Genomic DNA, 27,616 nt, shown 5'->3' on the forward strand with positions numbered 1-27,616 from the left:
AATTTGCAAAGTCCTTTCTTTGCCTGATCCAAGGAAGCCTGGGAGACCAGGCAGGGCGGTAGGCAGCTGACTTTCAAGGTTCCCATCTTTCCCACCAGACCTCAGCAAGTCCTCTACCAATCAGAGAGCTGCTAGTAACACACACTGGTACCATGCAGGCTCCACCCGGAACATGCAGACATCACCCAACGACACTTCCAGTAGTTTCCCTCTGCGTCTATGTGGCCTGGATCCCCTTGGGAAGATTATTTTAGAATTTACAAGCCCAGCTCATTCTGTGCATTCTATTTCTTAGGACAAGGTTCTAAAGGGCAGATTGCCTGGTAGTGCGCAGCAGGGCTTTGAGGTCAGGGCCCTTGGATTAAGCCCCAGCTTCACCACTTGAGCTGGGACACGAGGCCCATCGTCACGATTCTAAGGCCTAGACAGGGCGTTTCCGGCTTCATGCTAACTGAGTCCTCCTGGCTAAGTAGACCTCTCTAGCTGCCGAGGGAAGAAGTGGGGGTGGGTTCCGGATAAAGCCCCGACGTGACGCGGCAGGATGTACAGTCCGGTCTGGCTACCACACATGCTTAGGCTAGGCTACATCAACAAGTGTTTGAGGCTTCCATGCCCAAGGGCTCACCGGCTCCTGAACCATGGCTCATACATGTCTCCAGCCTCTCTATCCACACCCCAGCCCTATGAGATGTTTTGCCTGTTGTATAAACAAGTACACAGAGGCACAAAGACATGGAGGAATTTGCTCACATGACTAGCAAGTGCACAGTTAAAGTTCAAGACTTGCAGTCGGTTTCCAAACACAAACTCTGAACCACTACACCGCAATGCCGGCGGGGGTGGGGGGCGGCTCTAGGTGGTCTGTGGTTTCAGTGTTGCCCACCACAACTAAACCAGATGCTCAGGGTGTTTGGGGGGGGGGGCTTTCGGGGTTAACTGGGACTGAGTGAGGCCACGAGGGCAACACTAACATAAGAAGAGAGAGCCCTTAGTGACTTGCTCTGTCTCTCCACCTGACAGTCTTTGCCATGACACGACCCAGCAGAAAGGTCCTCACAAGAGGCAAAGCAGACGTTGGCGCCATGTCCTTGGACTTCCAGAACTGTGAGCTAAACAAAGCTCTTTTCCTTCTAAATCACCCAGTCCCAGGCGTTCTGTTATAGCCACAGAACACAGCCCACAGCCCTGGCTCTGGCGCAGCGCACGGAGATGGTGTGATCTGCCTTAGGGAATGAAAACTCTTGGCTCTGCCTCTGCCCAGGTAAATGCCAGGCCCTGTCCTCGCAACATATCTGGTGCCTTGCTGGATAAGAGGATGAGCGGGAGTCCCAGAGAAAGCACGGGCATTAGGGTCCCGAAGACCTTGCTTTGAGTCCTGACCTTCTCATGTCCCAGCTCTGTGACCTCAGGGAAGTTTTCCAACACAGCTGAGCCTCAGTCTCCTTATTTTCAAAAGGAAGACAGTGATGGCATCTCCCTCATCCTGGGGGTTGGAGGGTGACAGCACGTGGCACACGGTGACCCTCAGCACAGTGGAAAGTACCCGGGAGGAGCCGAATCATCCACGGCGTCTACCCTGGCCTTAGGAACTGGGAGAGCAGAGGCTCCAGGGAGTGCTCAGGGATGACGTTCAGACAGGCCGGGGGCCCCGCCGTGGCCTCGGTCATGTGAGGCACCCACGTCACCCGATCCTGGTTAATGAATCACAACAGCTCCCAGCCGTGGAATTCCCATTCCTAAAATGAGTTCTCCCAGGGGTGAACTGAGATAATGTAGATAGAATGCTGATGGTGTCTAAGAAATAAGTACTCAATAACGAATGATGGCTAGCACGGTCATCATCTTCACCATCATCATCTCCGTCATCACCATCCTCATCATCACCACTGCCACCACCATCACCATCACCACCACCACCATCACCACCACCACCACCACCACCATCACCACCACCACCACCACCACCACCACCATCATCATCACCACCACCACCACCACCATCACCACCATCACCACCACCACCACCACCATCATCATCACCACCACCACCACCACCATCACCACCATCACCAGCACCACCACCACCACCATCATCACCACCACCATCACCACCACCACCACCACCACCACCATCACCATCACCACCACCACCACCACCACCACCACCATCACCACCATCACCAGCACCACCACCACCACCATCATCACCACCACCATCACCATCATCACCACCACCACCATCACCAGCACCACCACCACCACCATCACCAGCAGCACCAACACCCCCTTCCCTCCCCCGATTGTGTGGTTGGTTCTGTGCTAGGAATTAGAAAGAGAGAACTTGGAGGATACTCTAGCTCATCCCACTTTTTAAGCCATTTGGAGCCTTGCCCTAACATTGCTTACATTAGAGGAGAAAATGCCATTACGATCAACTCCCTCTCCTGCTGAGTGGACAAAGGACGGGCCGTGCTCACTAGCCTTTCTGTTGCTTCTCCCCATTATCTCTGTCCTGACTTCTTAGAATGAACTGGCTATGATCACAGAACGTGGGCACGAGGCCACCGTGTCCCCAGCGGCCACGCCCTGGGACACTCTTCCAGGAGGCAACAGGAGAAAGGGGGCCTGCACTGTGGGAACACTGCGTCCTTTATCCCATTCTCTTAGATCCCCAGCACACAGTCACACGGGAAGGAATTCGGCAGGTACCTGCCTAACGTTGCTCAAAGCCCATGAAGTTGGGAGAGAGGAAAAATGGCGGGTCTCAGAAATGCATTTGAGCCTTCTTGGAACTCCACGGCCACATTTGTAGAGGGCAACGCGTGAGTGGGCTTAGACAGGACTGCAATGCCCAGCAGAGGTCTCATCAGTGGAACCAGGACGGGGCACACACAGCTGGGCCCCATATCACCAGTGGGGAGACCACCGTCTCTGCTTTAGTTCCGGTCTGGAAGAACAAGACGACTCTGGCCCCTGCCTTCATGTTTGCTCCACACTCGGCAGTGATCGCAAGAACAGAAACCCTGCAGCGGGCAGCCCCTGGCCCGTGGGGTGCCCACTAGCTCTGCTTCCCCACGCCCTGGCCCGTGTCCCTCCCACTTCTCTGTGCTGGATGACAAAGGCAGGCCCTACATAAAGATTAATCTTCCTTTCGATCTCTCTCTCTCTCTCTCTCTCTCTCTCTCTCTCTCTCTCTCTCTCTCTCTCCTGTTACACAGCTTCCCACCACCTTCTGGATTTCTTTGAAGACATCCTGGCTGCGGATGCTGCAGCACCAGAGTTGAAAATAACTCCTCTCTTCTCATTCATTGCTGCGAGAATGTCAGGTTCTCGTTCCCTCAGCCTCTCTGCAGGGCGAGTTGGCAAGAAGCAGCCGCAGTCTTCCACGTGCTGGCGCCTCCTCCAGCGGCGGCCCCGGCTCTCTCCCTTCTCACTCAGTGCTTCCTCCCTATGTGACTGCATTCACATGGAGGCTTTAATTATCCACACACCTGTGCAGCCATGCATCACCTGTCCTGTGGCACATGCTTGTCGCCCAGCCAGACGTCCAGGGCGACCCCGCCTCTGGACACCTCTCCTGGGGTCTCGGAGGCACCTCATACCCATCTGCCCCTGCATACCTGGTGCTCCTCACTTTGCTTATTAATGAGGGAGCAGCACCTGTTGTCTACACACGCCAGGCTCCCAGAGGCCATGTAGACCCCTCCTCCCCGTCACTTCCCTTCCAGCCGCCCCAGTTCCACTGCGGAAGTGTGGTGGAGTTCCCTCTTCACTGCCCCCAACTCTCTCCCTCCACCCCAATCCCCGCCCTGGGGCGCCCTCTGCCACCCCCAGGGGAGCCTCTCACTGGCTCTGGGGCTCCAGGATGGCCCTCTGCCAGGACACTTTCCACAGGTGACTGCTGATGCTCCTGTCCCATCAGCCCTGCCTGGAAGCCTCTTGTTGGCTCCTCTCTTTGGTGGCATTTCTGCCCCAGGGCCCTAGAAGTGCACCCATGTGCAGCCCCTGCCAGCCTCCCCACCTCCACACCTGCCCCAGCTCCTTCAGACCCTGGTGCTCCCCTTACTGACCCCACCACCAGATGGCACCCTTTGCCCAGAATGTTCTCCCCTCCCCTCTTTGTGCACCAACTCCTATGCATGCTGCAGAGCCCTGCCTTCCCCGACCAGGTCAAGATGCTATGCCTCACTGCAGTTGTTTCCATCCAAGTTTTATATTTGGGCGATTTTTTTTTAGATTAATGCCCAACCCACTCCTTCCCCAAGGCCATAAGCTCTAGGAAGGCAGAGATAGTGCCCATTTTAAGTTATTATTTAATTTTTTTGAAATTAAAATACTTACTTATTTATTTGAAAAGCAGAGAGACAGGCAGAGATCTCCCATCTGCTAGTTCACTTCTCAAACACCTGTAACAGCCAGGGCTGGGCCAGGCCGAAGCCAGGAGCCCAGAGCTCCATCTGGGCTCCCCACGCGGGTGCCAGGAACCCAGCTGCTTGAGCTATCGCCTGTGCCCCCAGAGGTGTGCTCTGTGCTGGACGCTATTCTAAGTCCTTGGTGTAGATCAATGCCACCACCGTAAAGAGTGGGTGCTCCTCATTCTACCCATTTCCAGGTGTGGAAACTGAGGCCAGTCACTTGCCCAGCTGTCTCCACAGGAAGATGCTTTGGAAGTTACAAAATCCAGCAGCACTTCCTGCGTGAACGGGAGCGAGCACCACTTCTTTTAATTTTCTTTTGTCAGGGGCTGGCACTGTGGCGTAGCAGGTAAAGCCACGGCCTGCAGTGCCAGCATCCCACATGGGCACCGGTTCAAGGCCTGGCTGCTCCACTTCCGATCTCACTCTCTATTATAGCCTGGGAAAACAGTGGGAAGACTGCCCAAATCCCTGGGCTCTGCACCCCTGTGGGAGACCTGGAAGAAGCTCCTGGCTCCTGGCTTCGGATCGGAGCAGCTCTGGCCGTTGCGGCCAATTAGAAAGTGAACCAGTGGATGGAAGATCTCCCTCTCCCTCTCCCCCTCCCCCTCCCCCTCCCCCTCCCCCTCCCTCTCCCTCTCCCTCTCCCTCTCTGCCTCTCCTTCTCTCTCTGTGTAACTCTAACTTTCAAATAAATACATAAATCTTTTTAAAAAATAAATTTTCCTTTTTCACTTTTCTCCAGGGATCACGTCCCACTTGTGTATTTTTAAGGAAAGTCCTTTCTCAAGTGGAGAAGCTGAACGAGTCTGGAGAGGGAAACCCTGGCCGCAGCCCCGCCAAGCCCTCCCGCCAGGTGTGCCAGCGCGGGAGGATTCAAGGAGACATTTCAGAGAACCTTGGTCGGAGCTGGGCGGCTGGATGCCGAGGTCCCGGAGGAGCTGCTCCGTCTCCTCCAGCCAGGACAGCGAGAGGCCCAGGATGTCCCGTGTCACCTTCTGGAGCCCCGACACAGGTGGGCTCACCTGCAGCTGCTGCAGGAGGGCCACCTCCTTCTTCAGGTCACTGCTGCGACAGGACGTTTTCATACAAGCCTGGAGAGAGGGAGAGAGGGAGGGGGAGGGGAGGGAGGGGGAGGGGGGAGAGAGAGGGAGGGGGAGGAGGAGAAGGAAGAGGAGGGGAAGGGGAGGGGGAGGGGAGGGGGGGAGGGAGAGGGAGAGGGAGGGGAGGGGAAGAGGGAGAGGGAGAGAGAGAAAGGGAGGGGAAGAGGGAGAGGGAGAGAGGGAGAGAGAGATAGGGAGAGGGGGAGGGAGAGAGGGAGAGAGAGATGGAGAGAGGGAGGGAGAGAGAGGGAGAGAGACAGAGACAGAGAGACAGAGAGGGAGGGAGAGGAGAGGGAGAGAGAGAAAGGGGAGGGAGAGGTAGGGGGAGGGGGGAGAGAGGTAGGGAGAGAGAGAAGGAGAGGGGGGAGAGAGGTAGGGAGAGAGAGAAGGAGAGAGAGGGAGAAAGGGAGAGAGAGAGAGAGAGAGAGAGAGAGAGGTGGTCACGAGGAGCCCAGACCCGTGACATGACCACGGTGCCCAGGGCACCGGTGGGGCGCAGCATTTGTAACCTAGTCAGGAAGCCAGCCTCCTGGGAAGGCCCAGTTTTAGGGAAAAAAAAAATTTGGTGGCAGGGGGGGAACTTTTTTTTTTCACTTTGATTTGGACTTCTAGTGATCAAAGCCAACCCACTTTTTAGCGAGATGCGATCCCACAGCCAAACCTCCCTGGACAATTTGGCCGACTTCTGTTCATCAGAATTCGTGCCGAGATGCACGCGCAAGCTGGCCAGAAGATGTGGTTTCCTGATGTTTTGGCCCGAGTGCTGACCGCCAGTGTTTGCACAGACTCCCCAAATAGTAGCTGCTGATTTCCAGAGAAAGCAGAAACAGCTGCGGGCTGTGATGAGCCACACTCAGCCTCGGGGTCAGCCTGGGGGCGGCAGGGGTGCAGCCTGGGAGCCGCGGGGGTCAGCCTGGGGGGCAGGGGTGCAGCCTGGGAGCTGCGGGGGTCAGCCTGGGGGCGGCAGGGGTGCAGCCTGGGAGCCGTGGGGGTCAGCCTGGGGGTGGCAGGGGTGCAGCCTGGGAGCTGTGGGGGGTCAGCCTGGGGGTGCAGGGGTGCAGCCTGGGAGCCGCGGGGGTCAGCCTGGGGGCGGCAGGGGTGCAGCCTGGGAGCTGTGGGAGGTCAGCCTGGGGGTGCAGGGGTGCAGCCTGGGAGCCACGGGGGTCAGCCTGGGGGGGCAGGGGTGCAGCCTGGGAGCTGTGGGGGGTCAGCCTGGGGGTGCAGGGGTGCAGCCTGGGAGCCGTGGGGGGTCAGCCTGGGGGCGGCGGGGGTCAGCCTGGGGGTGCAGGGGTGCAGCTTGGGAGCCGTGGGGGGTCAGCCTGGGGGTGCAGGGGTGCAGCCAGACCCTTGGATCCCTACTCCCAGCCAGAGTCTCAGTCAGCGGGTGGAAACAGTGCAAATAAAGAGCAAGAACATTTCTTTGGCTTTTCTGGAAATAACACAGGGACTTTTTTTTTGTTCTTTGCTGTGACCAAGGGGCTCCCACGGTCAGTACGGTCGCCCCTCGGTATCCGCGCGGTGGGGTGGGACTCCTGTGGACACCAGTATCCACAGATGTTCAAGTCCCTTGTGTGAAGTGGTGTGGAAGCTGCATGGATCTCCATGCACCTGCCACACACCTGCTCACGGACGCGCTCTTAGATCACCTGCGGTGCCAAGTGCAACAGGAGCGCTCTGTCCATAGGTGCCGCTCTGTATTGTTTAGGGAACAGTGACGGGAAAAGTCTGCCCGTGTTCGGCACAGGTGCACTTTTCTCTGAGCAGGGCCCCTCTGTGGTTTATGGCCAGGCACAGACTCCGCAGGTGCAGACCTGTGGGTGCCGAGGGCCGGAGGCCGGAAGAGAGGAGGCTCAGGCATCGCTCCTGGGCTTTGCCAAGTTCACCTGGGAGGGATTTTTTGAGATCCCCTTGTTCTCTGCCCTACAGCAAGAGAAAAGGTGGCTAAGAAAGCAGAGTATTTCTGCCCAGGAGGGCCCACGGAAGCTGGACCGTTTCCCCAGGAAGCAGCATAAGAGGAGATGAAGTGGACGCCCGCGGGAGGCCTGGCAGGCGGCACCTGACAGCCGTCCAGCGACGCCTTCAGCTTCTCCACATTCTCGGCCGTCTCCTCGTGCCTGGAGTGGCTGAGCTGCGTCTCCTTCTGCAGGTTCCACCGCTTCTGCTGGAAGTTAATGTTGTCCTCCGTGACCTGGGCGATCTTCTCTATCAACTGGCGAGAAACAGAGGAAGCAAAGAGGTGGTCACGCAGGCAGGGGGCTCTGGGCCGGGGTAGGGGGGACTCCTGAAGGCCCCGGCTGGGCAGGGCAAGAGTGGAGGGAGGGCCTGGGTGAGGAGAACTTGGGTCTGGTGGCCAGGATGTGACTCCAGGAGCAGGGATTTTTCTGAGGAGCCCGAGGCCTGCGCTGTCGCCCCGAGTCTGCCCTGAGGCAGAGACTGGTCAAGCCTGGTGCTATGGGAGCATCGACAGAAGGCCCGGCCTCTCACCCCCGACAAGGGCAGCCCCCAGCCTTGCCACAGAGGACAGGAAAGGAGAGCATTAAAAGGCGACGGTCCTGCGAGGACCCAGGACAGGCGGCCCCTTCCTCCCGGGGCCAGCGGAGGGCAACCGCACGCGGCTGGTGGCCAGAAGTGAGCCTGGCAGCCTGGACTTGACTTTGGCAGCCACGTTTCGAGGGCTTTTTCACTGGCTTTTCCTTGGGAAGCCAGGAAATCCCATGAAATCAAAACACATTTTTCTGGTGTAGCAACAGTGTGAGAAATCCGGGCCACCAACACAAACAGAAGCATCTGCCGCCGGGGTCTGGCGTCCGCATCTCCGGAGAAGGGAGCGAAGGGAGGGAGTCGCCCGGTGCTGGGGGGGGTGAGAGTGGCACGGACCTGCTGGTCGGTGATGGGCTTGTCCTGGAAGGGCTTCACGCGGCCGTAGGTCGCCTTGATGATCTGGCTTCGGAAATGCTCCAGCTACGGCACAAAGCGAGGGCAGAGGTGTCAGTAGGGGCAGGGGCAAGGGGGTGTGGCCAGGAGGAACCACCCTGAGGGGTCTGCATATCCCAAAGGTCTTTGCGTGTTATTCAAAGCTTCGCCTGTGCTGGAAGTGGCGGTGCCCACAGAAGAACAGGGGACAGAGGGTTTTAATTACTTCTTAGGCAGGCTTGCCTAGTCCCACCAAGGCACGTGGTCTCTCCCCACCCCCCTCAAACATGTCTCCAGACCTCAGAAGAGCCACTTGCTGCCAGTTATCCAATGGGAAGTCTGGGGCCGGGAGCGCTTTTCTGTAATTGCTAAGCCGGCACCAGACTGTGAAATAAATATTGAGGCTGTCGGCCCTGGGGAACTGGGTAATCAGCGAAGGTGCTTGCTGAGAGAAGGCGGCCGCCGTAGGCTGTGCGAGTCCCTAGGACGTTGTCCCCTGTATTCACTGTGTGTCCCTGGAGCCTGGCTCGGGGCCTGGCACACAGCAGGCACTCAGCAAATGCTCCCCGAATGGCCGGACGCAGCCATGGCTGAGAAAGTCACGGCCGTCTGATTGAGTTCAAGTGGATCCCGGTGACGACTTCCTGGGTCCTGGCGCGTCCAGATGCAGGTGGATGAAGTAGTGCAGTCACACAAAGCCGGGGCTTAGGGACGTCAAGTCCAGGGTGTCTGGGTTCCACCAGGAGCCAGAGGCCGAGGGGCCCAGCTTCCTCTGGGAGCTCACCAACCCAGCGGCCCTGGGCCTGGGTTTGCGTCTACTGGCCAACTGAGGTCATGAAACTCGGCAATGCAGAGGCAGGAGCAGCCCCAAAGGCCAGGGAGGCAAGGGGAAGTCAGACGTCCCAGCCCAGAGGCGTCTGTGGCACACTCGGGGTTTGGGGAAAGCAGTGACCGTCCCAAGGGCCTCTCTGGGTCACCCTGCAAGGGGCCAGCCAGTGCCATGGAGACGGAGATGATCCAAGCTCCGCCCTGGTCCGGGGCCGAGGGAGGGTCCCGGCTCCCCCAGGAGTGGTCACGTACAGAGGCCCTGTGGGCGAGGCCTTGTCGCTGGAGGCTCCCCAGAGGACCAACTGCCCAGGGCGGGAGGGCCAGGTCCTTCTGGGCTGGGCTGGGTGGGCTTGGTGGCAGATGCCAGCCTTGGTGCCCCCCTGAGTCCAGGCCTGGGGAGCTGCCCTTACAGGGCTCCTCCCAAATGACCTCTGCTCAGAGCCGACCCGAGGATCGCGGCCCTTGGCAAGGGGCCCAGGCCATGCCCTCAGGTCAGGTGTGTGTTGGGGTGCAGATGGCAGAGAAGATGAGGAGGTGGCCCGGGGGGCACAGGAGAGGCAGAGACCCGCAGGCTTTCCGTCCCTGACAAGGGGCTGGCACCTGTGGGAGAGCCGTGGCCGCGGTGACCGAAGCTGCCCAGGGGCTGGTGCTGCCCTCACCCGCGGGCGCCTCTGAATGCCGGCAGTGTGGGGCCCTGGTCACACAGCCTGGTGACGGCTGGGACGGTGGCAAATGGAGGCTCTGGGAGACATACTGGGTGGCAGGGTGGGGGTGGGGGTATTTTCAGGACCATGATTCTTAACTGTTCTGGGTGGTTCCCAGACCCCTCTGAGAATCTGATGAGTGACAGGGTAGACATCAAAGCATACAGAAGTCAAAAGCATATAGGTGTGTGCACACACACATACGTGCACCCACACATGCACACACACGTGTACTCCCATGTACACACACATGCACACACACACAGAATGTTCCGTGGATCCCTGGGGCCACAGTTGCCAGGAGAGAGCCCCCACGGAGCAGTCCTCAGCAGGCCCACGTTCCACCCGGTCCTGCTTCCTGTCCTGGTTTCCTGTTTGCTCGCTCTCAGCCTTGGGGGGAAGTCTCGCTGGCCACTGGAGGAGTGGCCCTGCCCGGGGCCGCCCCCAATGTGAACCCTGCCCACTCCCGGGTTGGTGCCCTAAGGAAAGCCCTGTCTGCTCCTAGACTGTGACTGCGACATCTGCGGGGGCCCAGGGGACGAAAGACCATGGTAAATGTCAGAGCCAAAAATATTAGGAGAAAGTTCTAGAAGCACACGGGGTCTGGCGCTCAGCTGCCTGGCCAAGCTCTTAGGCCCCTGAGAAGGGGGACCTCGATGGTGATGTCCCCGGGGCTGGAAGCCCGCGTCCCCATGGTCACGGGGGGATCAGGCCGCATCCACCGCCCCCCACGTCTGCTTGGGAGCACACAAGCCTGGGGGAGGGGCTGTGAGGGGCTCTGAGCCTACCTGACCTACTGCCCTCTCCAGGTTGGTTTTAATGAGGCTCTCTCTGTTGCCCATTTCTTGCAGCTGAAGCAGTTTCCTTCTGGAATCCTCCTGAAGCTTCTCTTCAACCTGGAACGAGCGTGAAAGCAGGCGCTGCTGCTATGCACTCTGGGGACACCCTCTGGGAGGTCCGACGGCCGTGTGGGGTCCCAAAGGCGTAGAGGCAGCTGTGCCCATGCGCTGGGGCCACAGGCCTGCACAGGCAGCACCCCCTGAGTGGGGAGGGCCAGCCCCTGCCCCTTGGGCTTGGCCATGCTTGTCTAAGCCCAGCTCAGTCCCTAGCCATATGGCACTGGGCAAGTGACTACACTGGCCTGGGGCTCAGCGGCCACAGGACCTGCCCCGCCGTCACTGGGGGAGTGAGGAGGTGTAGAGCAGGGGCTGGTGCTGTGGCACAGCTGATGAAGCTGCCACTTGCGACTCCAGCATCCCATAGAGGAGTGAGAGTTCAAATCCCGGCTGCTCCACTTCTGCTCCAGCTCCCTGTTAATGCACCTGGGGAAGCAGCAGGTGGTCTGAGTCCTGGACCCCTGCCGCCCATGTGGGAGACCTGGATGGAGTTCCAGGCTCCTGGCTTTGGCCTGCCCTGGCCCTGGCTGCTACAGCCCTTTGGGGAGTGAATCGGCAAATGGAAGATCTCTCCCTCTCTAGTGCTCTGCCTTTTAAATACATAAAGTTTTTTTAAAATCATATTAAGTGCCAGCACCTTGTCAGGACTCTGCAAATGTGTTAGGCATTGTTGTCACCGATGTGAGGCCAAAGGGGGCCCCCCCAACACTTTGCAGTGTCTTTCTGATACTATAAATAACCAGCCCAGGGGGCAGCTTGGTAAGTGATACCATGTGGTTTATTATTGTGTAATAATATATTGTAATGCTGCTACTGGGTGTAGTACCATCCTTTCCACTTTTAGCACACTCGCCAACGCAGAGCAGTCTGTGAACTTGCTAAGCAATGGCTGTTGAATTATTTCAACCGGGGCTGAAGAAGCTCCTGAAGCCGGAAGCCCTGCTGCTTATTCTCCCTTGCTTGGCCTTAGACAGCGCCGGGAGCTTGGGTGTGTTCCGTGCTGCCCTCTGCTGGCCGCTATGCAGCTCAGCTCCTGTCTGAACAATGACCTTTGTTCCAGCACCTGCTGAGCCAGCGCCCAGCCCCAGCAGGAAGCCAACAACCCTCCTAAGTGCAAGGATTGGGGGCCCAAACAAATCCACAAGCTGTGAATTAGGAGGCTGGAGAGGGGCCACACAGACACAATTTTAAAAATCCAGAGAGCCCTTCTGTGCTTTCTTCCAAGCAGGGAAGGGCCCCTGTCAGCCACGTTCCCTGGGGAGTACAGGCAGCTCCTGTGGGCTGTGGCTCCCTCACTGGACAACTGGCCCTGGCCTCACTGCTTCCCAGGCCATCCCTGCGCCTCATCCCAGCAAACGGCCTCCCTGTCCCCAAACCTCAGCCCAGGGCTGTCGTCAGCGGCTCCAGGGCTGGCAGTCCTGTTCCGCAGGGCATGCCCTGCTGGGGATAGCCCCTGGCCTCCTTGCCTCTAACTTAGTTCCTCCAGCACCTCCGCCGAGGCCCTGGGGGATTTACTGAGCCCAGAGCTGTGCTGTCTGGGAGGACTTCCCGCTATGATGGAAACGCCCCTCTGTGCCAACACGGCAACCACGGCCACTTGGGCCTGCTGAGCTCTTGAACATAGCCAGCATGGCCAAGGAACCGGACTTTAAATTTCGTTGAGCTCAGATTTCCACAGTCGCGCGTGGCTGGTGGCTATGCCACAGCAACTGGGGTGGTTTTGCCACTTGTGGACTATGTGGTTCCAGGCCATTCGCTTCACTCTGAGCCTTGATTCTGTCCCCTGTGAGGTGGGCATCATAATTTCTAGATCACAGAGGTGCTGTGGAGACGAAAAGAGAGGACACGCTTGGTGCACTGCTGAGACGTGGGAAGTTATAACTGTTGCTTTCACCCCATTCTTGGTCAGGGGTTTCGTCCTAGCCATGCCTGTTCAGAAACCTTCAGGAGCTCCTCACTGCCGGTGCGGCATGTAGGCAGCCAGGCGCCAGCACACAGGCACCAGCACATGTAGGCAGCCAGGCGCCAGCACACAGGCACCAGCACATGTAGGCAGCCAGGCGCCAGCACACAGGCGCCAGCACACGTAGGCAGCCAGGCGCCAGCACCAATGGAAAACACCAAGCCCCAGACTGATCCAAGAGCCTGCAGGCACTCCACACACGACAAATCACCACTAATCCACACCCAGATAAGTCATAATAAAGCTGCCAGGAATCTAAGGAAAGAAGATCTTAACATCTGGCGCAAACATGTTCCACAATGACACAATAGTTAGGCTTATAACTTACTTCTTTTTTTTTTTTAATATTTATTTATTTGAGAGGTAGAGTTAGAGAGAGAGAGAGAGAGAGAGAGAAAGAGGGAAAGAGAGAGAGAGACAGAGAAAGAGGTCTTCCATCCGCTAGTTCACTCCCCAAATGGCTGCAATGGCCAGAGCTGGGCTGATCCGAAGCCAGGAGCCAGGAGCCAGGAGCTTCCTCTGGACCTCCCACATTGGTGCAGGGGCCCAAGGACTTGGGCCATCTTCTACTGCTTTCCCAGGCCATTGCAGAGAGCTGGATCGGAAGTGGAGCAGCTGGGACTTGAACCTGCGCCCATATGGGATGCTGGCGCTGCAGGCAGAGGATTAACGTACTGCGCCACAGCGCTGGCCCCAATAACTTACTTCTAAGTAGAAGCCAGGCAGAGCCAAAGACAATCGAGTGATGTACTGGGTGTCGTATAAAATGTGCCATCCCTTGGGCATGCGTGTGTGGTGCAGTGGTTAAGTCACTGCTTGGGATGTCTGCACCGTGTATCGGAGTGCAGGTTCAGGTCCTGGCTGCTCTGCTCCTGACCCGGCTTCCTGCTAATGTGCAATCTGGGGGCAGCAGGTGATGGCTCAGACACTTGGGCTCCTGCCGTGTAATTGAGAGCCAGGGTGGAGCTCCTGGTCCTGGCTGTGGCCCGGCCCAGCCCTGGCTGTGTGGGCCTTCGAGGAGAGAACCCACAGATGGAGGATCTTTCCTTGTACCTCTCAAATGGAAGGTGAATAATAAGTAAAACAAGAAAAATGATGGTGAACAAAGAATCTAATACTCAGAACGTGTTTTAGGAATGAGAGGTAAACATAGTCATTTTCCAGACACAGGCACACACACATGCACACAGGCACACACACATGCACACACGGACACACATACACACACATGCACACTCACACAGGCACACAATGCATACACACCTGAACACACACGCATGCATACACACACGCCCCTAGAGAACGTTCCACCAGCAGTCACGTGGAGGACACATTAAGGGTCATCCCCCAGCAGGAGAACCACAGTTTCCAGTGGCCACTATGGAAGATGTACCAGTGAGATGTGGATATGGGTCCTGAGTGTATAACAGTGTTTTCTTGGGGCCTCAGGTAGAGAGAGACATTTAGGTGGAGCAAGTGAAGTCAGCGTCGTGTCCACAGCCATCGTGTTGCCGTGTTGTCAGGGAGTATCGGGGTTTGGCACACTGACAATGCACACGAGAATCTTCACAATAACCATGGGGGGGGGTGGTCAAAGGAGTGCAGTTTCCCAGCGGACACAGAGGGAACGGAGTGATTCAGAGAATGCAGGCTAGCACAGGAGGTACAACTGACGAGGGGCAAGATGGGAAATGGAGACCTTAATATTCCAGCAATGACATTGTCCAGAGATGGACAGACACCGCCAGTGCTATGAACAAGCCACCATTTAAACTCAGAGGTGGAGGAAGACAGGCTATGAAAATCAAGCTAGCGTAGCCAATGGGGTCATATCAGTGACAGAGACTTTAAGGGGGAAATGCCACAAGAGATGAAGCGGGCGTCTCGCGACAGCCAAGTCGGGAGTCGATGGGAGGCATTAAGACCATAAACTTATATGCACTTAGTAACTAGCCTGAAAATATGTAAAGCAAAAATTGATGATACTAAAAAACGACATAGACCAACCCACAATCTCAATGGGCTTAAGAAATGCCTCTCAGTGACCGGCAGAATACATAGAAAATCAGTAAGAGCAGCTGAGTTTCGAATATCGTCGGCACCAGTGACTTCAGGGCCACATGTAGAATGCTACGGCCGTGACCACACAACACATACATAAGGTGCCCAGGTGGAGCCGACACCAACACACACACGCCCTGGAGTGAGTCTCATCAGTAACAAAGGATGGAGACCACAGAGAACATTCTCGGGCCACAGTAAGGACATCAGGGACAAAAGGAAACCAGAAAACACCTCATGTGTTTAGAAATCAGGAGACAACTTCAAAGTGACTCTTGGGTCAAAGAAGAAATCAATAACGGGGTTTGGAAACGTTTTGACCTGATGGAAACACTATGTATTAGAATGTGTGGCGTGCAGCTAGGGCCTTGCCTGGAGGAAGATTCATAGCCCGGACAGTAGTTTGATTCCATGGTCTTGACTACGACTGTGCTAATAAAACATACACCAAGTAGATCCACTCGTCTCCTGAAATTATTTTCATCTGAATCAATTCTTTCTCTGGGTAAATTTCACAATTATGATTTGTTTTACTTATGAAGGCACTTCAAAAAGTGCATGGAAAAATGAAATAAAATATGAAATTCACTTGGTGTCAACATTTTGAAATCCATGCATATGAGGGGTCTTTAAAAAGTACATGGAAAATGCACACTATGAAAAAAATGAATGGATTTTACAATATTTTTGCACCAAAAAAAAAACAAAAACAAAAACAAAAAAGCCACATCTTTGGGTCCTGTTTTCCACAAACTTCTTAGTGCACCGTTGTGTAAGCTTTTTTGGTTCCTATCAAAGCTTTGCCGATCACAGCTCTGTCATCGTGGGTTTTATTCTGTGACCCTCACTTCTCCCAAGTCTGTTTTCTCCAGATGAGATTTTGTCTGAAATCTGCAGTCAGCGGCAAGAGCCGCCCGCGTGGTTTTAACGGTTGGGTTTACTTGGTGTCGACTGTTTCTGCCGCGTCTACCGTCGCACACTTTGCCGTCCTCAGCTACGTGGGCTTCATCAGACGCTTCCTGTCCGGCCCACATTCTGGCCTGTGAGGTCTGAATGGCTGTAGCTGCCGGTGAACACGTAAGAAGTGCAGGGAACGCGGGCTCATTCGCTGTCATTCTCACCCCTGAGCTTTCTGCTCAGCCAGAACCCCCACGCCTTCCCATTTGCTCTGAAAACAGCCTGGTCCCTCCAAGTGAGGCCAATGGTTCCAGCTGAGAGGGCGGGTTCTGCCCGCCTGGCTCAGGCTCCCGCCAGTTAATTCCAGTTTACAATTTTTTAAAACATGCGAGACCTGGAAACACATTGTGCATGACTCTGCACGTGATGACCTTGTCAGAGAGGCTGCTCACTGGCGGCTTACATTTGCAGGGTTGGGGAGTGCCCAGCCCTCGGACTGTCCAAGGCCGTGAGTTCATGGTGTCTGGCCCCGCTGCGGCCACTGCGGACGGGGCGCCACAGCCGACACAGCCACCGCAGGCTCGTTGTGCACGGCCCGCGGATGGTGCTGTGAACACCCAGACGGCGCTTGGCAGAAGCAAGGTCCCATACGTGGAAGCCACAGGGCTCTCCACGATGATGGACACGTCCTCCATCTGTGCCGTCCCGGACGGCGGCCGCTGCTGCTCTGGGCACCTGCAATGCGGCGCCAGCCAAGGAACTGAATCTTTTTTTTTTTTTTAATTAAAAACACTTTTTTCTACCTGACATAAAGAAATTGTGTGTATGTCCTGGGTCCCGTGTGATGTCTCCAGGCGTGCGAACGTTGTGTGAAGTCGACCCAGGGTCAACATTTGTATGTCCTAAAACCGAAAATTCCCTGTCCATGAAAACATCCAACTCCTTTCTTTCGGTTGGAGAACCACACACCACCCAGGGCAGAGCGCTGCACTCACTCCCCCTGACTTCTAAGTAATTAAGTAACCCTGGGTGAGTGAGGCTGCTGTGACGGAGATCATGGGTGTACAGCACACGCAGCTCACATTAGTCCCCAGGGATGACAGAAATGTGTGTGCATGCGTGTGCGCAAGCTTGCGTGTGCGAGCACGTGCGTGCAAGCACATGTGCGTGTATGAATGCGTGTGTACATATGCGTGCACGTGTGCATGCATGCATGTATGTGCCTGCATGCGTGTGCGTGCGTGTGCATGTGTCTGTGTGTGTGCACGCGTGTGCCCATGCAGGTGATAGTAAGACAACCAAGCAACGCTAAACCCGCCAGCACCTGGAGGCGGGGCCGGATCTAAGGACAAGCAGGCCGTGGTTGTTTCAGAAGGCAGTCTGGAGCAGGGGACCCACGCGAGCTCAGAGCTGGACCTGGGCTCCCTGAGTGACCGGAGCGTGGCTCTGCCTCTGAGCCTGCCTCCTCTCAGCCAAACAAGCGGGTACTACCGGCTCCGACCGCACGGGGCCGCTGTGAGCACGCGCGCGCGCGCGCGCGCGCAGCCCTGCCCGCACCGGTCAGCAGCCCGTACCTTGCTCTTCTCGCGCAGCGTCTTGGAGATGGCGGTCTGCTCAGAGCAGCTCTTCCGCAGCTCCTCCCTGAGCCTCTTGATCTCCTTCTCCATGTCTTGCATTTGCTGAAAAAATTTCAACAGCAGAGAAGTCAGCTTCCGAGGGGCGGAGGAGGGGCTCCAGGGGCTGTTAAGTCTGACCTCGGCTAGTGGGTCCCTTCTACAGCTGCGGACAAAGCTGACATCCACCCCCCTCCCCCAATTAATGCACAATCTGTCCTCGAAAAGATCACGAAAAATGCGCGGTATGAAAAAAAAATGCATGGATTTCACAGTTTTGCAGCAAAATAACTTGTCTTCCAATTCCATTTTCCATGCTAATGAAAGCGCACCTGGCGGCGGGCAGGAGGTCGAGGGAGACCCACGGGTCTTTTTGTCTTTAAGAGTTGGTGTAAAGTTGATGCATTTGAGAAAAAATACGTAAGAGAGAAGTTTGTGCCGAGAACAGTGGTGTGCCCGTGATAAAACTGGCGGCAATGGAGCCTTGGGAAGCCCGGGTCCGGGGCCCTTGGGCAGCAGGCAGTGGCAGGCTGGCCGGCCTCCTGTCCCCAGCGCTATCCTTGAGCCAACCCCAGCCCAGCCCCGGGGGAGCCCCAGCAGGGAGGTAGAACCAGCTGCCCCAAGAGTCCTTGTCTTCCTGGGTGTTCCCATCCCATCTCCTGCTTGGGGCTGGAGGCTGAGCCAAGTTCAAGGCTTACAAGGCTACGGACATAGAGCCCCAGAGCCTTGTGCTTTGTCGTGGGCCCAGGGCCCCAGGTCAGAGTCCGGTGTCTGGGGGGCCCCCAGGGCAGTCCACTCACGGCTCTGCAGACTCTCAGCTCCTGCTCCTGGGTCTCCCTGAGCTCCCGCTGGGCGTCTTCCCGCTTCAGCTCTTCTTTCAGTGCTGAGCACTGTGGGAGCGGGAAGGGCAGCAGGGTCAGAGGCTGCGGGTGGCCGCGGCAGGTGGTGCCCGAGGGATCCCAGGCTCACGTGGACCCCGAGGGCGCCCCCTGCTGCTTCAGGGCAGTCACACACCCAGACTCAGAGGGCGAGACCGCGGTGTCCGGTGGGGCCCGTGACCCTGCAGTGGCCCCTAGGTGGGCCCCTCTCGAGACCTGATGACAGAGGCTGCTCAATGCGTTTCCTTCTTCTTCTTCTTTTTAATGAATTTTAAATATTTCTTTGAGAGGTAGAGTTATAGACAGAGGGGGAGACAGAAAGAGAAGTCTTCCATCTACTGGTTCACTCCCCAAAAGGCCGCAATGGCAGGAGCTGGGCTGATCTGAAGCCAGGAGCCAGGAGCTTCTTTCACATCTCCTATGTGGGTGCAGGGGCCCAAGGACTTGGACCGTCTTCTACTTCCATCTTCCAGGCCATAGCAGGATGCTGGATCAGAAGAGGAGCAGCTGGGACTAGAACTGGCGCCCATATGGGATGCCCGTGCCACAAGTGGAGGCTTAGCCCACTATGCCACAGCACCGGCCCTCAAGGTGTTTCCAAAGGCCAGCAGTCTAGACCAGAAGAAAAACACGGCTGCGTGGGGTTCAGGTCCAGGAGCCCCCGTGAGCGTGGATGGACCACGGTGCTTCCTGCCCACTGCTTCTCAGGGCTGGAACTGCCCGGCCTCGCTCTGGGCAGTGTGGGGGGAGGGATGAAGGGTGTGCCGTTGTGACTTCTGTTCGCCCCAGTTCTCCTGTGGGAGTGCAAGCTAAGGACCAGGGCGGGGGAAGTCAGTGAAGGCCGTGGTTCCAGGGCGCTCTCAGGATGGGCAGGAACGTGCCCAGCAGCGATAACAAAGAGGAACCCACTCTGCCCAGGACAGGTTGCAGTCTCACAGGGTGCAGTGTGCATGCACGAGTCTACCGCAGAGCTTCCCACAGCCACGGCAGAGCTGCAGGTCGGCAGAGCGGGACGGCAGTGTTACATTGCACAATACGGGAGCCGGCGCTGTGGCCTGGTGGGTTAGGTCGCAGCCTGCGGAGCCAGCATCCCATATGAGCACCGGTTCCTGTCCTGGCTGCTCCACTTACGATCCAGCTCCCTGCTGATGCATCTGGGAAACCAGCAGATCTTCCAAATGCTTGGGCCCTGCCCCCCCATGGGAGACCCAGAAGAAGCTCCTGGCTCCTGACTTTGACCTGGCCCAGCCCTGGCCATTGCGGCCATCTGGGGAGTGAACCAGCAGATGGAAGACTTCTCTCTCTCTCTGTCTCTTTCCCACCCCCCTCTGTAACTCTGCCTTTCAACTAAATAAATAAATGTCTAAAAAAGTTTTACTGTGCGTGTTCTGTACAACCCCACTGTCAGAGCTGCGTCTGCAGATTGTCTGGGTAGCGCACAGAAACCACAGGGACGAACCCCGAGTTTTCAGAGCGGTGTATCTTTCCTTCTCTTTCTGACTTTGCTTTCCAATAGTATGCACCTCTTTTTCTAACATTCACACACATGACACGCGCATGTTAGCGAAACGCAGGTGTTTCAAAGGTTTGTGATGCAGTGCCCTTGGGCACAGGAGAGAGGAGACCCAAGGTCAAGGAGAAAGGGGAAGTGAGGACGAAAACAACCCAGATGCACTCGGAAGGTGGGATAGGTCAGCAGGTGCTACTTTCCTCTTGTTCTTCCCCCAGAAGCAACTCCAAGGCCCACTCCCTTCCTCAACACAGGAACACACACGTGCACACACGCACACACATGTACACACACGCACACACATGTACACGCGCACACATGTACACATGTACTCACGCAGAGGCATGCACATGTGCTCATACTTGCTCATGGCACACACACATATGCACACACATGTGCATACGTAAACACGCTCGTGTGGGCCCCCTGCACACACTCACCACATAATACAGCACTCCCATGTAACCCAGGAAGTCTGTCTGCTTTGGAGTAGCGAATGCAGAGGGTGTGGCGAGGCAGAACTGGGGCCAACCTCTCACTTCGCAGAAAAAGAGTTTGTTACCCCCATCTGGCAGATGAGGAAGTGGAGGCCGAATAAGTTCCAAAAAAAGCAAGCTCTGGGATTGGCCCGCGTCTGCCTGATGCCTGCTCACGCCCTGCCCTTCCTTGGCCCCGGGGGGGGGGGGTACGGTGATGAATGCAACTTGTCGCCCGGGCAGTGGCCTTGTCATTGACCCTCGGGAGCCAAGCCCACCTCAGCTCCCACGCAGACCCGACTAACCCATCAGGTGGGCACCATCGATCTCCATGGCTGGCCCTGGGTGGGGGAGGGCTTTAGGCTCTCCTTTGACAAGCCACAGACATGCTGAAAAATCTTACCCCCAGGCTAGGTTACCCCCAGGCTAGGTTCTGAAATCAGTAGGGAAGGCAAAATTTGCCAACAAAGTCACGTTTAAAGCCCTCAGCTAGGCTCTCCGTCCACCTCACACAGAGCAGTCTGCACTCTCAGGTCTAAGGGAAGAAACGGAAGTTGGCACATCTGCATCTTGACCTTGACCCCTCTGCGTCTTGACCTTGACCCCTCTGTAATGGTGACTGCCGCTTGCGGTGACAGAGACGAGGTGAGGCTCTCACAGCCCCCTTGGCGCGCCCTTCGAGATTCTCCTCTGTTTTCCCACCAAGCCTTGCCGTGGGAACACACGCGGACAGGTGCATGCGTGGCTGGGATGAGCTGTGAGCTGATGAACAACAGGTGCACCCACGCCTCGCGGGTTCCGAGCCTGTGCACGCAGCTCTCTGAAAGGCTCCAGAGCCCCGGGCCCCTCCTTGGCTCTTTCTAGCTGGGCATCTCCTGCTTCGGGCCACCCGGAAGCCGCCCTACTTCTGTCCCTTGTGCACTGGCCCAACGCCCCGCGGTGTGAGAGGAGGGAGTGAGGTGGGAGGCCAGGCCGGAGGTAAACCTCTAGTGGCTCCTGCGGCGCCGCCCGTCACCCGTGGCCCCGGGAAGCTGAGCGGCCGCCGACACTCACCCTGGAGCCCAGGGCTTCCAGCTGGTGGTCTTTCTCTTTGTTCTGGCTTTTCAGCTGATCCAGCTCCTCCTTCAGCTGTTGAACTTGCTCATTCCTGGCTAACACGTCCTTCTGCAAAGATGACACCATTCCTGTGGGAGGGGTGGGAGAGGCCCAGCCAGCAGTCAGGACGGTGCCGTCGCTGCCACTGTCACCACCGTGCGCACCGGCCTGGTGCCGAGGAAGGTGTCCCCACGCACCCAGAAGCTGGGGTGGGGCCGAGACCAAAAAGCCCCCCGGACATTGACTGCTTAAGGTCTCGGTGGAAACAGGATCAGTCATGGGGTGTTGCCTGGGGATTGCAGAGGGAGGAGCCAGGAGCGGCCATGGGGTCGGACTCCTGGTGCAACACCTCAGGGGCTGGTGACAGGGGCTGCGGTGGCATGGGGTGGGTGGGCAGAGATACACCCTTTGCCGAGTTTGGAATCTGTCTCTACACTTCTCGGCTCAGTGCTCTCGGGCAGGTCACTTAGCCTCCCACGGAGTCCACGGAGCTACTCTAAAGGCCGAAGGAGATGGAGGAGAAGCCCAGCAGAGCGGCCGACACCAGTGCCCGCTGTGTGGTCCCTGTCCTTATTTGCTGTAGCTTCCACCAACTGCCCCAGCAGTCCCCGCCTCCTGGGGTTTGTGCCCCCTTGCAGCCCCCTCCCCACCTGCACAGGGCTGGTGGGTGCAGCCAGTGGGGATACTGTGGAAACGGTGGCCGTCACCACCCAGGCTGGCATGCAGAAGGCCCTGTGGCTTCCTCTTTGCTCCCTCTGTCCGGGGCAAGCCAACCGCCATGTTGGGAGGACGCGCAAGCAGCCACAGGGAAGGCCCAGGGGAGAGGAACTGAGGCCTCCAGCCCACAACCGCCCGCGTGAGCCCTTCTGGAAGGGGATCCGCCAGCCTGCGGCCTCGTGCGCGACCCTGAGCCGGCTGTCAGTCGCCCCACATTCCCGAGCCACAGACACTGGGTGAGGTCGTGTGTGTTGCTGTTTTACCCCTGAATGTTGGGACTAAGCTAATGCTAACCCATTGCTACGTTATCGGGGTGAGGAGTGGTGGGAAGAGCGTACAATCAAGGCCGTGGCACTGGATTCTCTCACGTGGGTCTTCTCTGGGCAGGACATCCGTCCCAGTTTAGTGGCAGGTGTCAATCGGGGACACACACTAAAGAACACTAGGATCCCGAGTTTCATAAAAGAGAGCCCAGGCCCGGGATGCGGCCGAGTTCCATGGAAGCAGGTGGATCCCTTTGGGGCTGGCCAGAGAGCCCTGTCCGGCCAGACCGGGGCGGCCCTCGGGCCACAGCTCACTCAACCTCAGGACCCAGACAGGCTTTTCGGGTCTCTGCCGAATGCCTCGTGCGTCTACGAGGTTTCTCCATCCCGAGAGTGGGAGAGGAGGTTCCCTCTGCTCAGCTGAGACTTGTCGGGGGCCCTCTGCAGATATGGGGGCGCTCTGTGTAGCCCCTCCCCATGCCCTGCCTGCACTCTGCTTCCCCTGTTCCATGGGGAGACCCCTGGGCTCCACGCGGGATCCCATCCCCCTCCCCACTGTGGCCTGGCCACTCTGTCTTGAGGCCCGAAGCTCAGGCGACCATCAGGCTCATCCCATTTTGAGGGTCAGGATCAAGGTCATGGGCTTCTCGGGTCCAACAGCAGAAAGCCACTGTTTCAGGTTGTGTCTCTGTTTTGCTTTGGCCGGTTTTCTCGGGTGGAAGAGTGAATCCAGTGCCTGTCCCTCCCTCTGCCCTGTCACTGTGGAAGAGGTGTGGTGGCCTCTGTTGGCCCCAGTCCCTGAGTAGCAGAGCCCCTCTGGCCGGCGGGGTGGTGGGGAGAAGGTACCTGAGGCCGGAGCTGGACAAGCACCTGGCCCCCTAAGCACTCAGCCTCTGTGACGGCACCGGCACCCAGCCTGGCACAGCTCACGCCCAAGTGCACAGGCAAAACACCCAGAGAGCGGTGCGCGTGCAGATTCTGCCCGGAGGTCTGGCCGGGTGGGATCAGTGCTCAGCAGGTCTTTGTGTTAAGAGAGAACCTTTGGGGCTGGTGCTGTGGCATCACAGGTAAAGGCACCATCTGTGATGCCAGCATCTCATATTGGTGCCGGTTCAAGTTCTGGCTGCTCTGCTTCCAGTCCAGCTCCCTGCTAATGCGCCTGGGAAAGCAGCAGCAGATCAACCAAGTGCTTGGGCCCCTGCACTCACATGGGAGACCCGGAAGAAGCTCCTGGTTCCTGGCTTTGGATCAACACAGCTCTGGCCATTGTAGCCATCTTGGGAGTGAACAAGTGGATGGAAGACTCTCTTTCTTTCCCTTTCTCTCTGTAACTCTGACTTTCAAAATAGATAAATTTGAGAGAGAGAGAGATAGAGAGAGGACAGAGAACCTTTGCTGCAGAATTCATCCAGGGCTGACTCTGTGCTGGGAACTGGATGACAAAAAACCTCTTGGAGGATGAATGATAGTCACTGCTGAGGCTGCATCCAAGTTCCCAGAGCAGAAGTGTGGTGGTTGATTGGTGATGTCTGCCATGGCCGTGGCCATGGGGTTGGGGTGGGAGCTCCCGGGCCCAACTCCAGAAGCTCACCGGAGGCGATCTCATTGTTCTTCCTTAGGTTCTCACCCTCGGTCTTCAAGGATGTGATCTCCGAGTTCCGCTCGGACAGGGTCTGGCATAGTACCTGGCTGTAGCCTTTCTGCAGGGCACTGATCTGCGGGAGGAGGCAGCACACAGTCAGACGGGGGAGGCAGCACACAGTCAGACGGGGGCCAGCCCAGGTCTGCGAGGTGCACGGGCGCTCAGACACATAGACTCGCATTGCGCTTCCCGATGGGGTGTTGGGGAAACCGAGTTTTCTGGGCACAGGTGAGGGTCTGTTCATTCAAGGGCTGCCACTTCCTGTGTGATCAAAACATGGATCTTATCTTTGCGTCCACAGTCGGGCCCAGGCCCAGCTGCTGCTGTGGGCACCTGGTTCCTTCCCGTGAGTCCCTCCAACCTGCGGATGCTCAGCCACAAACAGGCGTTGTTTCCAGATAACCTGGCAGTGAATGGATCCCGCGCAGAGCTCAAGAGAGGGGCTCAGGCTCTTAAACTAAGTAATAGAATCAATATCCATCAATAATTGGCATAGAAGATGAATAATTATTAATTAATATATTGATGAGTGATTAATTGATACAAATGACAGTAAGGTCACGTCTCATAGAACATTCCAGAACTCACAAAGCCCACACACAGGCACTATTCTGTCCACAGAGCCTCTCAGTGCTCTGAGTGGGGTTCCCCAGGCAGTTCCCGATGTGTGGGTGCAGTCGCCGGCTCGTGCTGGCTGGGCTGGTTGGAGGGGGTGCTCCGGCCCAGTCCAGCCTTTAGGAGGCTGGCCCACTGCGTCCCAGCCCCCGGCAGCAGCTGCAGGGCCCCGCCTGGGCTTGGAGAGGGCCCTGGCCTCTCGGTTCTGTCTCTGCCACTGAGAGCCCTCCTGGATGCAGGGAGGCCACCCTGGTTTTTCACTCTATAGGTGGGGGTGGGGGTGCCGGCCTCACGGCACCGTGGAGAGTTTCATTGAGTCAGTGCCTGCCAGGGTGCCCAGACCACGCAGGTGAGAGCCGCGGTTACCGCACGGCGTTTTAGCTGTGGCGTCTCCTGCCGGTCTTGGGGGGAGGGACATGGGTGAGATTTTGTGTGCATCCACAGCCTTCTCTTGGCTCAAACACTAACGTGATCGTGACTTAGGTAAAATACAAGAAGTCCTGCTAAGGACGTTGAGGGCACCGGGCGCACCGCCACCAGAGGGCGCTCATGGTCTGTGTTCTTGGTGTCCGCCCTGCAGCCCTGGGATTGCCGCTCAGTGTTAACAGGAGCACCTGCGCCGCGAGGTCTACAGGGCTTGTCTATCGCGGTCTGCATTCCAGCCACTCGGGGCGACTGCACTTACTTTTCTCTGGAGCACCTGAGGCACTGGGAAAGCGGTGGTTGTGAGAAGGGGGGGCCAAGGTCACTCTGTCCCCACCCTCCCCTGACTCCTTTTACAGGGTTGTGCTTTGCAAAGTTGGAGCGGGGGAAATACAACTCTCTCCTAAAAGACTTTGGGATTTTCTTTAACGTTTCTCCTTCATGCTTTCACTTGTACGATTCCAGAGACACAGTACGGAAACTTCCAGAAGCGATGGGAAGACTGCCCCTCCCCAAGGCTCCAGGCTGCCTGATGGAAAGTATTTCAGTCTAAGTGCTGGGGCACTTAGGGCTGGGACTTGGGGTTCCTGATCGCGAGACAACTCCACGCGGTCATTACTTCTGCTACCGACGTAAATACCCGCGTCGCTGTGATGGGCATAAATCCCACAACGCTCAGTGCCTGCTCTGTTGTGTGACACAGCGCACACTGGGCCGCAGGCTATTAACAGCGCCAGGAAGGGCGGTGGCTCCGGGCTGGTAACCCCGCTGCTGTCACGGTGCACGAGCGCTTGCAGGCCTCGTGGCAGTGGGTCGCAGATCCCGGAGAGCGAATGGCCAGGCACATGGTTTCAGGGGCTGGGGCAGGGGGAGGGGGGTGTGCAAAGGAACTTCCAGAGGTATAGATCAGCCCACCACGCGGCTGTCACTTCCGGCTGAACGTTCCGCTGGCTATGTGGCCCTGAAGAACTGGACTTGGATTCAGACCAACTGCAGCCTCCAGGGCTGCCTTGGTCGCCGGGGGAGACCATCGAGTGGGGGGCCGAGGCCTGGGGCACATGACTTCCCACACAGCACTAGACATTTCAGCATTTTTGTAGAAAAAAATTGTCATTTTGTTTGAAAGGCAGAGAGGGAGAGAGAGAAAGAGACACAGACACAGAGAGAGAGAGACACAGAGAGGGATCTTCCATTCACTGGTTTACTCCCCAAATGTCCACAACAGCTAGGGCTGGACCAGGCCAAATGCAGGAGCCCAAAACTCAGTCCAGCTCTCCCATGTGAGTGGCAGGGGCCCTGCTACCTGCGCCATCAGGAAACTGAACCCAGGAGCGGAGGCGGGACTCGAACCCAGGCGCCCGGATGTGGGATGCGTGTATCCGAAGCAGCGTCTCAGCAGCCCACCCCGTCTCTAGACACCTTAAGCAAGACTCAGATCAGGACCCAGGAGACGTGAGAATTTATCATGCTCGCTCCTGGCCCAGGAAAGCTCCGAGTGGGAGAATTACTGGAAAGGCTACTTCTCCATCTGATTGCAAAACCGGGCTCCCAGCCTGAGAAAGCCGCTGGGTGTGGAGCTAAGGACAGGGCCGAGCAGCGCCGGCAGGAGCCGTTCCCCCGTGGCTGCCACCCACGCTGCCCTCAGGAGTGGTTCCCGCAGAAGGCTGTTCCTTTGTTGAATTATTGCAGCACACGCGTGTTTCTTCCCTTGTGTGTTCTGTCTCCCTCATCGGAACATCACGGGGTAGGGGAAGGCAGGGTTCACGTCTGCCCTGGTCCCTGCCGAACTCCCAGAGCCTGGAAGAGCATGTGGGACAGGATCCTATTAAACAGAGCTCTGGCGGGCGGCTGGGCCCAGCCCTGTCCCTGCGGGGCTCACGGTCTCTGATAGGATCTCCTGGCTTCCCGGAGCAGGAAGGACGTCCGTCCTCAGGACACTCTGTCCAGGACTGAGACTGGGCACCTTGAGCTGGGTATAGAAGAGAAAGGCCACGGGCAGGGAGGGAACCAGTGGAGGGAGGCCCCAGGCACCAGGGCAGGGTATTTTAACAATGTATTTATTTAACACATTGAGAGAGAGAGAGAGAGCAAGAGAGAGAGAGAGAGCGAGCACTCCCATTCACTGGTTCACTTCCCAAGTCCTCACAATGGCCAGGCTGGGCCAGGCTGAAGCAGGGAACCAGGAACTCAGGCCGGGTCTCCCGTGTGGGTGGCAGGGCCCAACCACGGGAGCCATCCCCTGGGAGGCTGGAATCAGGAATGGGGTCAGGACTTGAACCCATCACTGCTTATGGGATGTGGACCTCCTAGCAGAGTTGCAATCATCAGGCCTCTAGACACCCATCCCCATGACAGCATTGAGACCAAAATTCACCCATCCCCTTGAGATATAACTTACGCATGCAACTCAATGGCCAGTTCTAAAAATTCCTAAAACAAAACAAATCCAGCAGGAATTTGGATCCAGTTTCAGAGAACGGCAGGATGACCGGAACGATCCAGGAATTCCAGGTGAAGAATCTTTGTTTGAAGAGATTTCCCTTTGGTGACACAGTAATGCCTTCAGGAGCTACAGGAAGACCCCTGTGGGTGGGACACCGTGGG

The 27,616-nt window shown here is 57.2% G+C and overlaps 1 protein-coding gene across 6 annotated transcripts in view; it reads right to left on the reverse strand.

Annotated features, from left to right (window-relative positions):
• The window catches only part of FHAD1 (forkhead associated phosphopeptide binding domain 1), a 122,130-nt gene that overhangs the window by 49,091 nt on the left and 45,423 nt on the right, over positions 1-27,616 (reverse strand). For 4 of the 6 annotated variants that reach the window (XR_007915796.3, XM_051836584.3, XM_089301479.1 and 1 more), the window contains 8 exons: positions 23,924-24,047; positions 21,311-21,441; positions 18,194-18,283; positions 17,355-17,459; positions 10,752-10,859; positions 8,396-8,479; positions 7,575-7,727; positions 5,314-5,509 (listed from right to left, as the gene is read on the reverse strand). Coding sequence is in view for 5 of the 6 variants with exons in the window: in XM_051836584.3 (XP_051692544.3) it covers positions 5,314-5,509; positions 7,575-7,727; positions 8,396-8,479; positions 10,752-10,859; positions 17,355-17,459; positions 18,194-18,283; positions 21,311-21,441; positions 23,924-24,047 (991 nt within the window). In the remaining variant the exon portion in view is untranslated. The remainder of the gene's footprint in view (positions 1-5,313; positions 5,510-7,574; positions 7,728-8,395; positions 8,480-10,751; positions 10,860-17,354; positions 17,460-18,193; positions 18,284-21,310; positions 21,442-23,923; positions 24,048-27,616) is intronic. The other 2 variants (XM_070079259.2, XM_051836582.3) reach the window with 1 other exon arrangement.

Source organism: Oryctolagus cuniculus, chromosome 7, assembly GCF_051225735.1.
Source record: "Oryctolagus cuniculus isolate XC-2025 breed Fujian yellow rabbit chromosome 7, ASM5122573v1, whole genome shotgun sequence".
Classification (NCBI taxonomy): Eukaryota; Metazoa; Chordata; class Mammalia; order Lagomorpha; family Leporidae; genus Oryctolagus; species Oryctolagus cuniculus.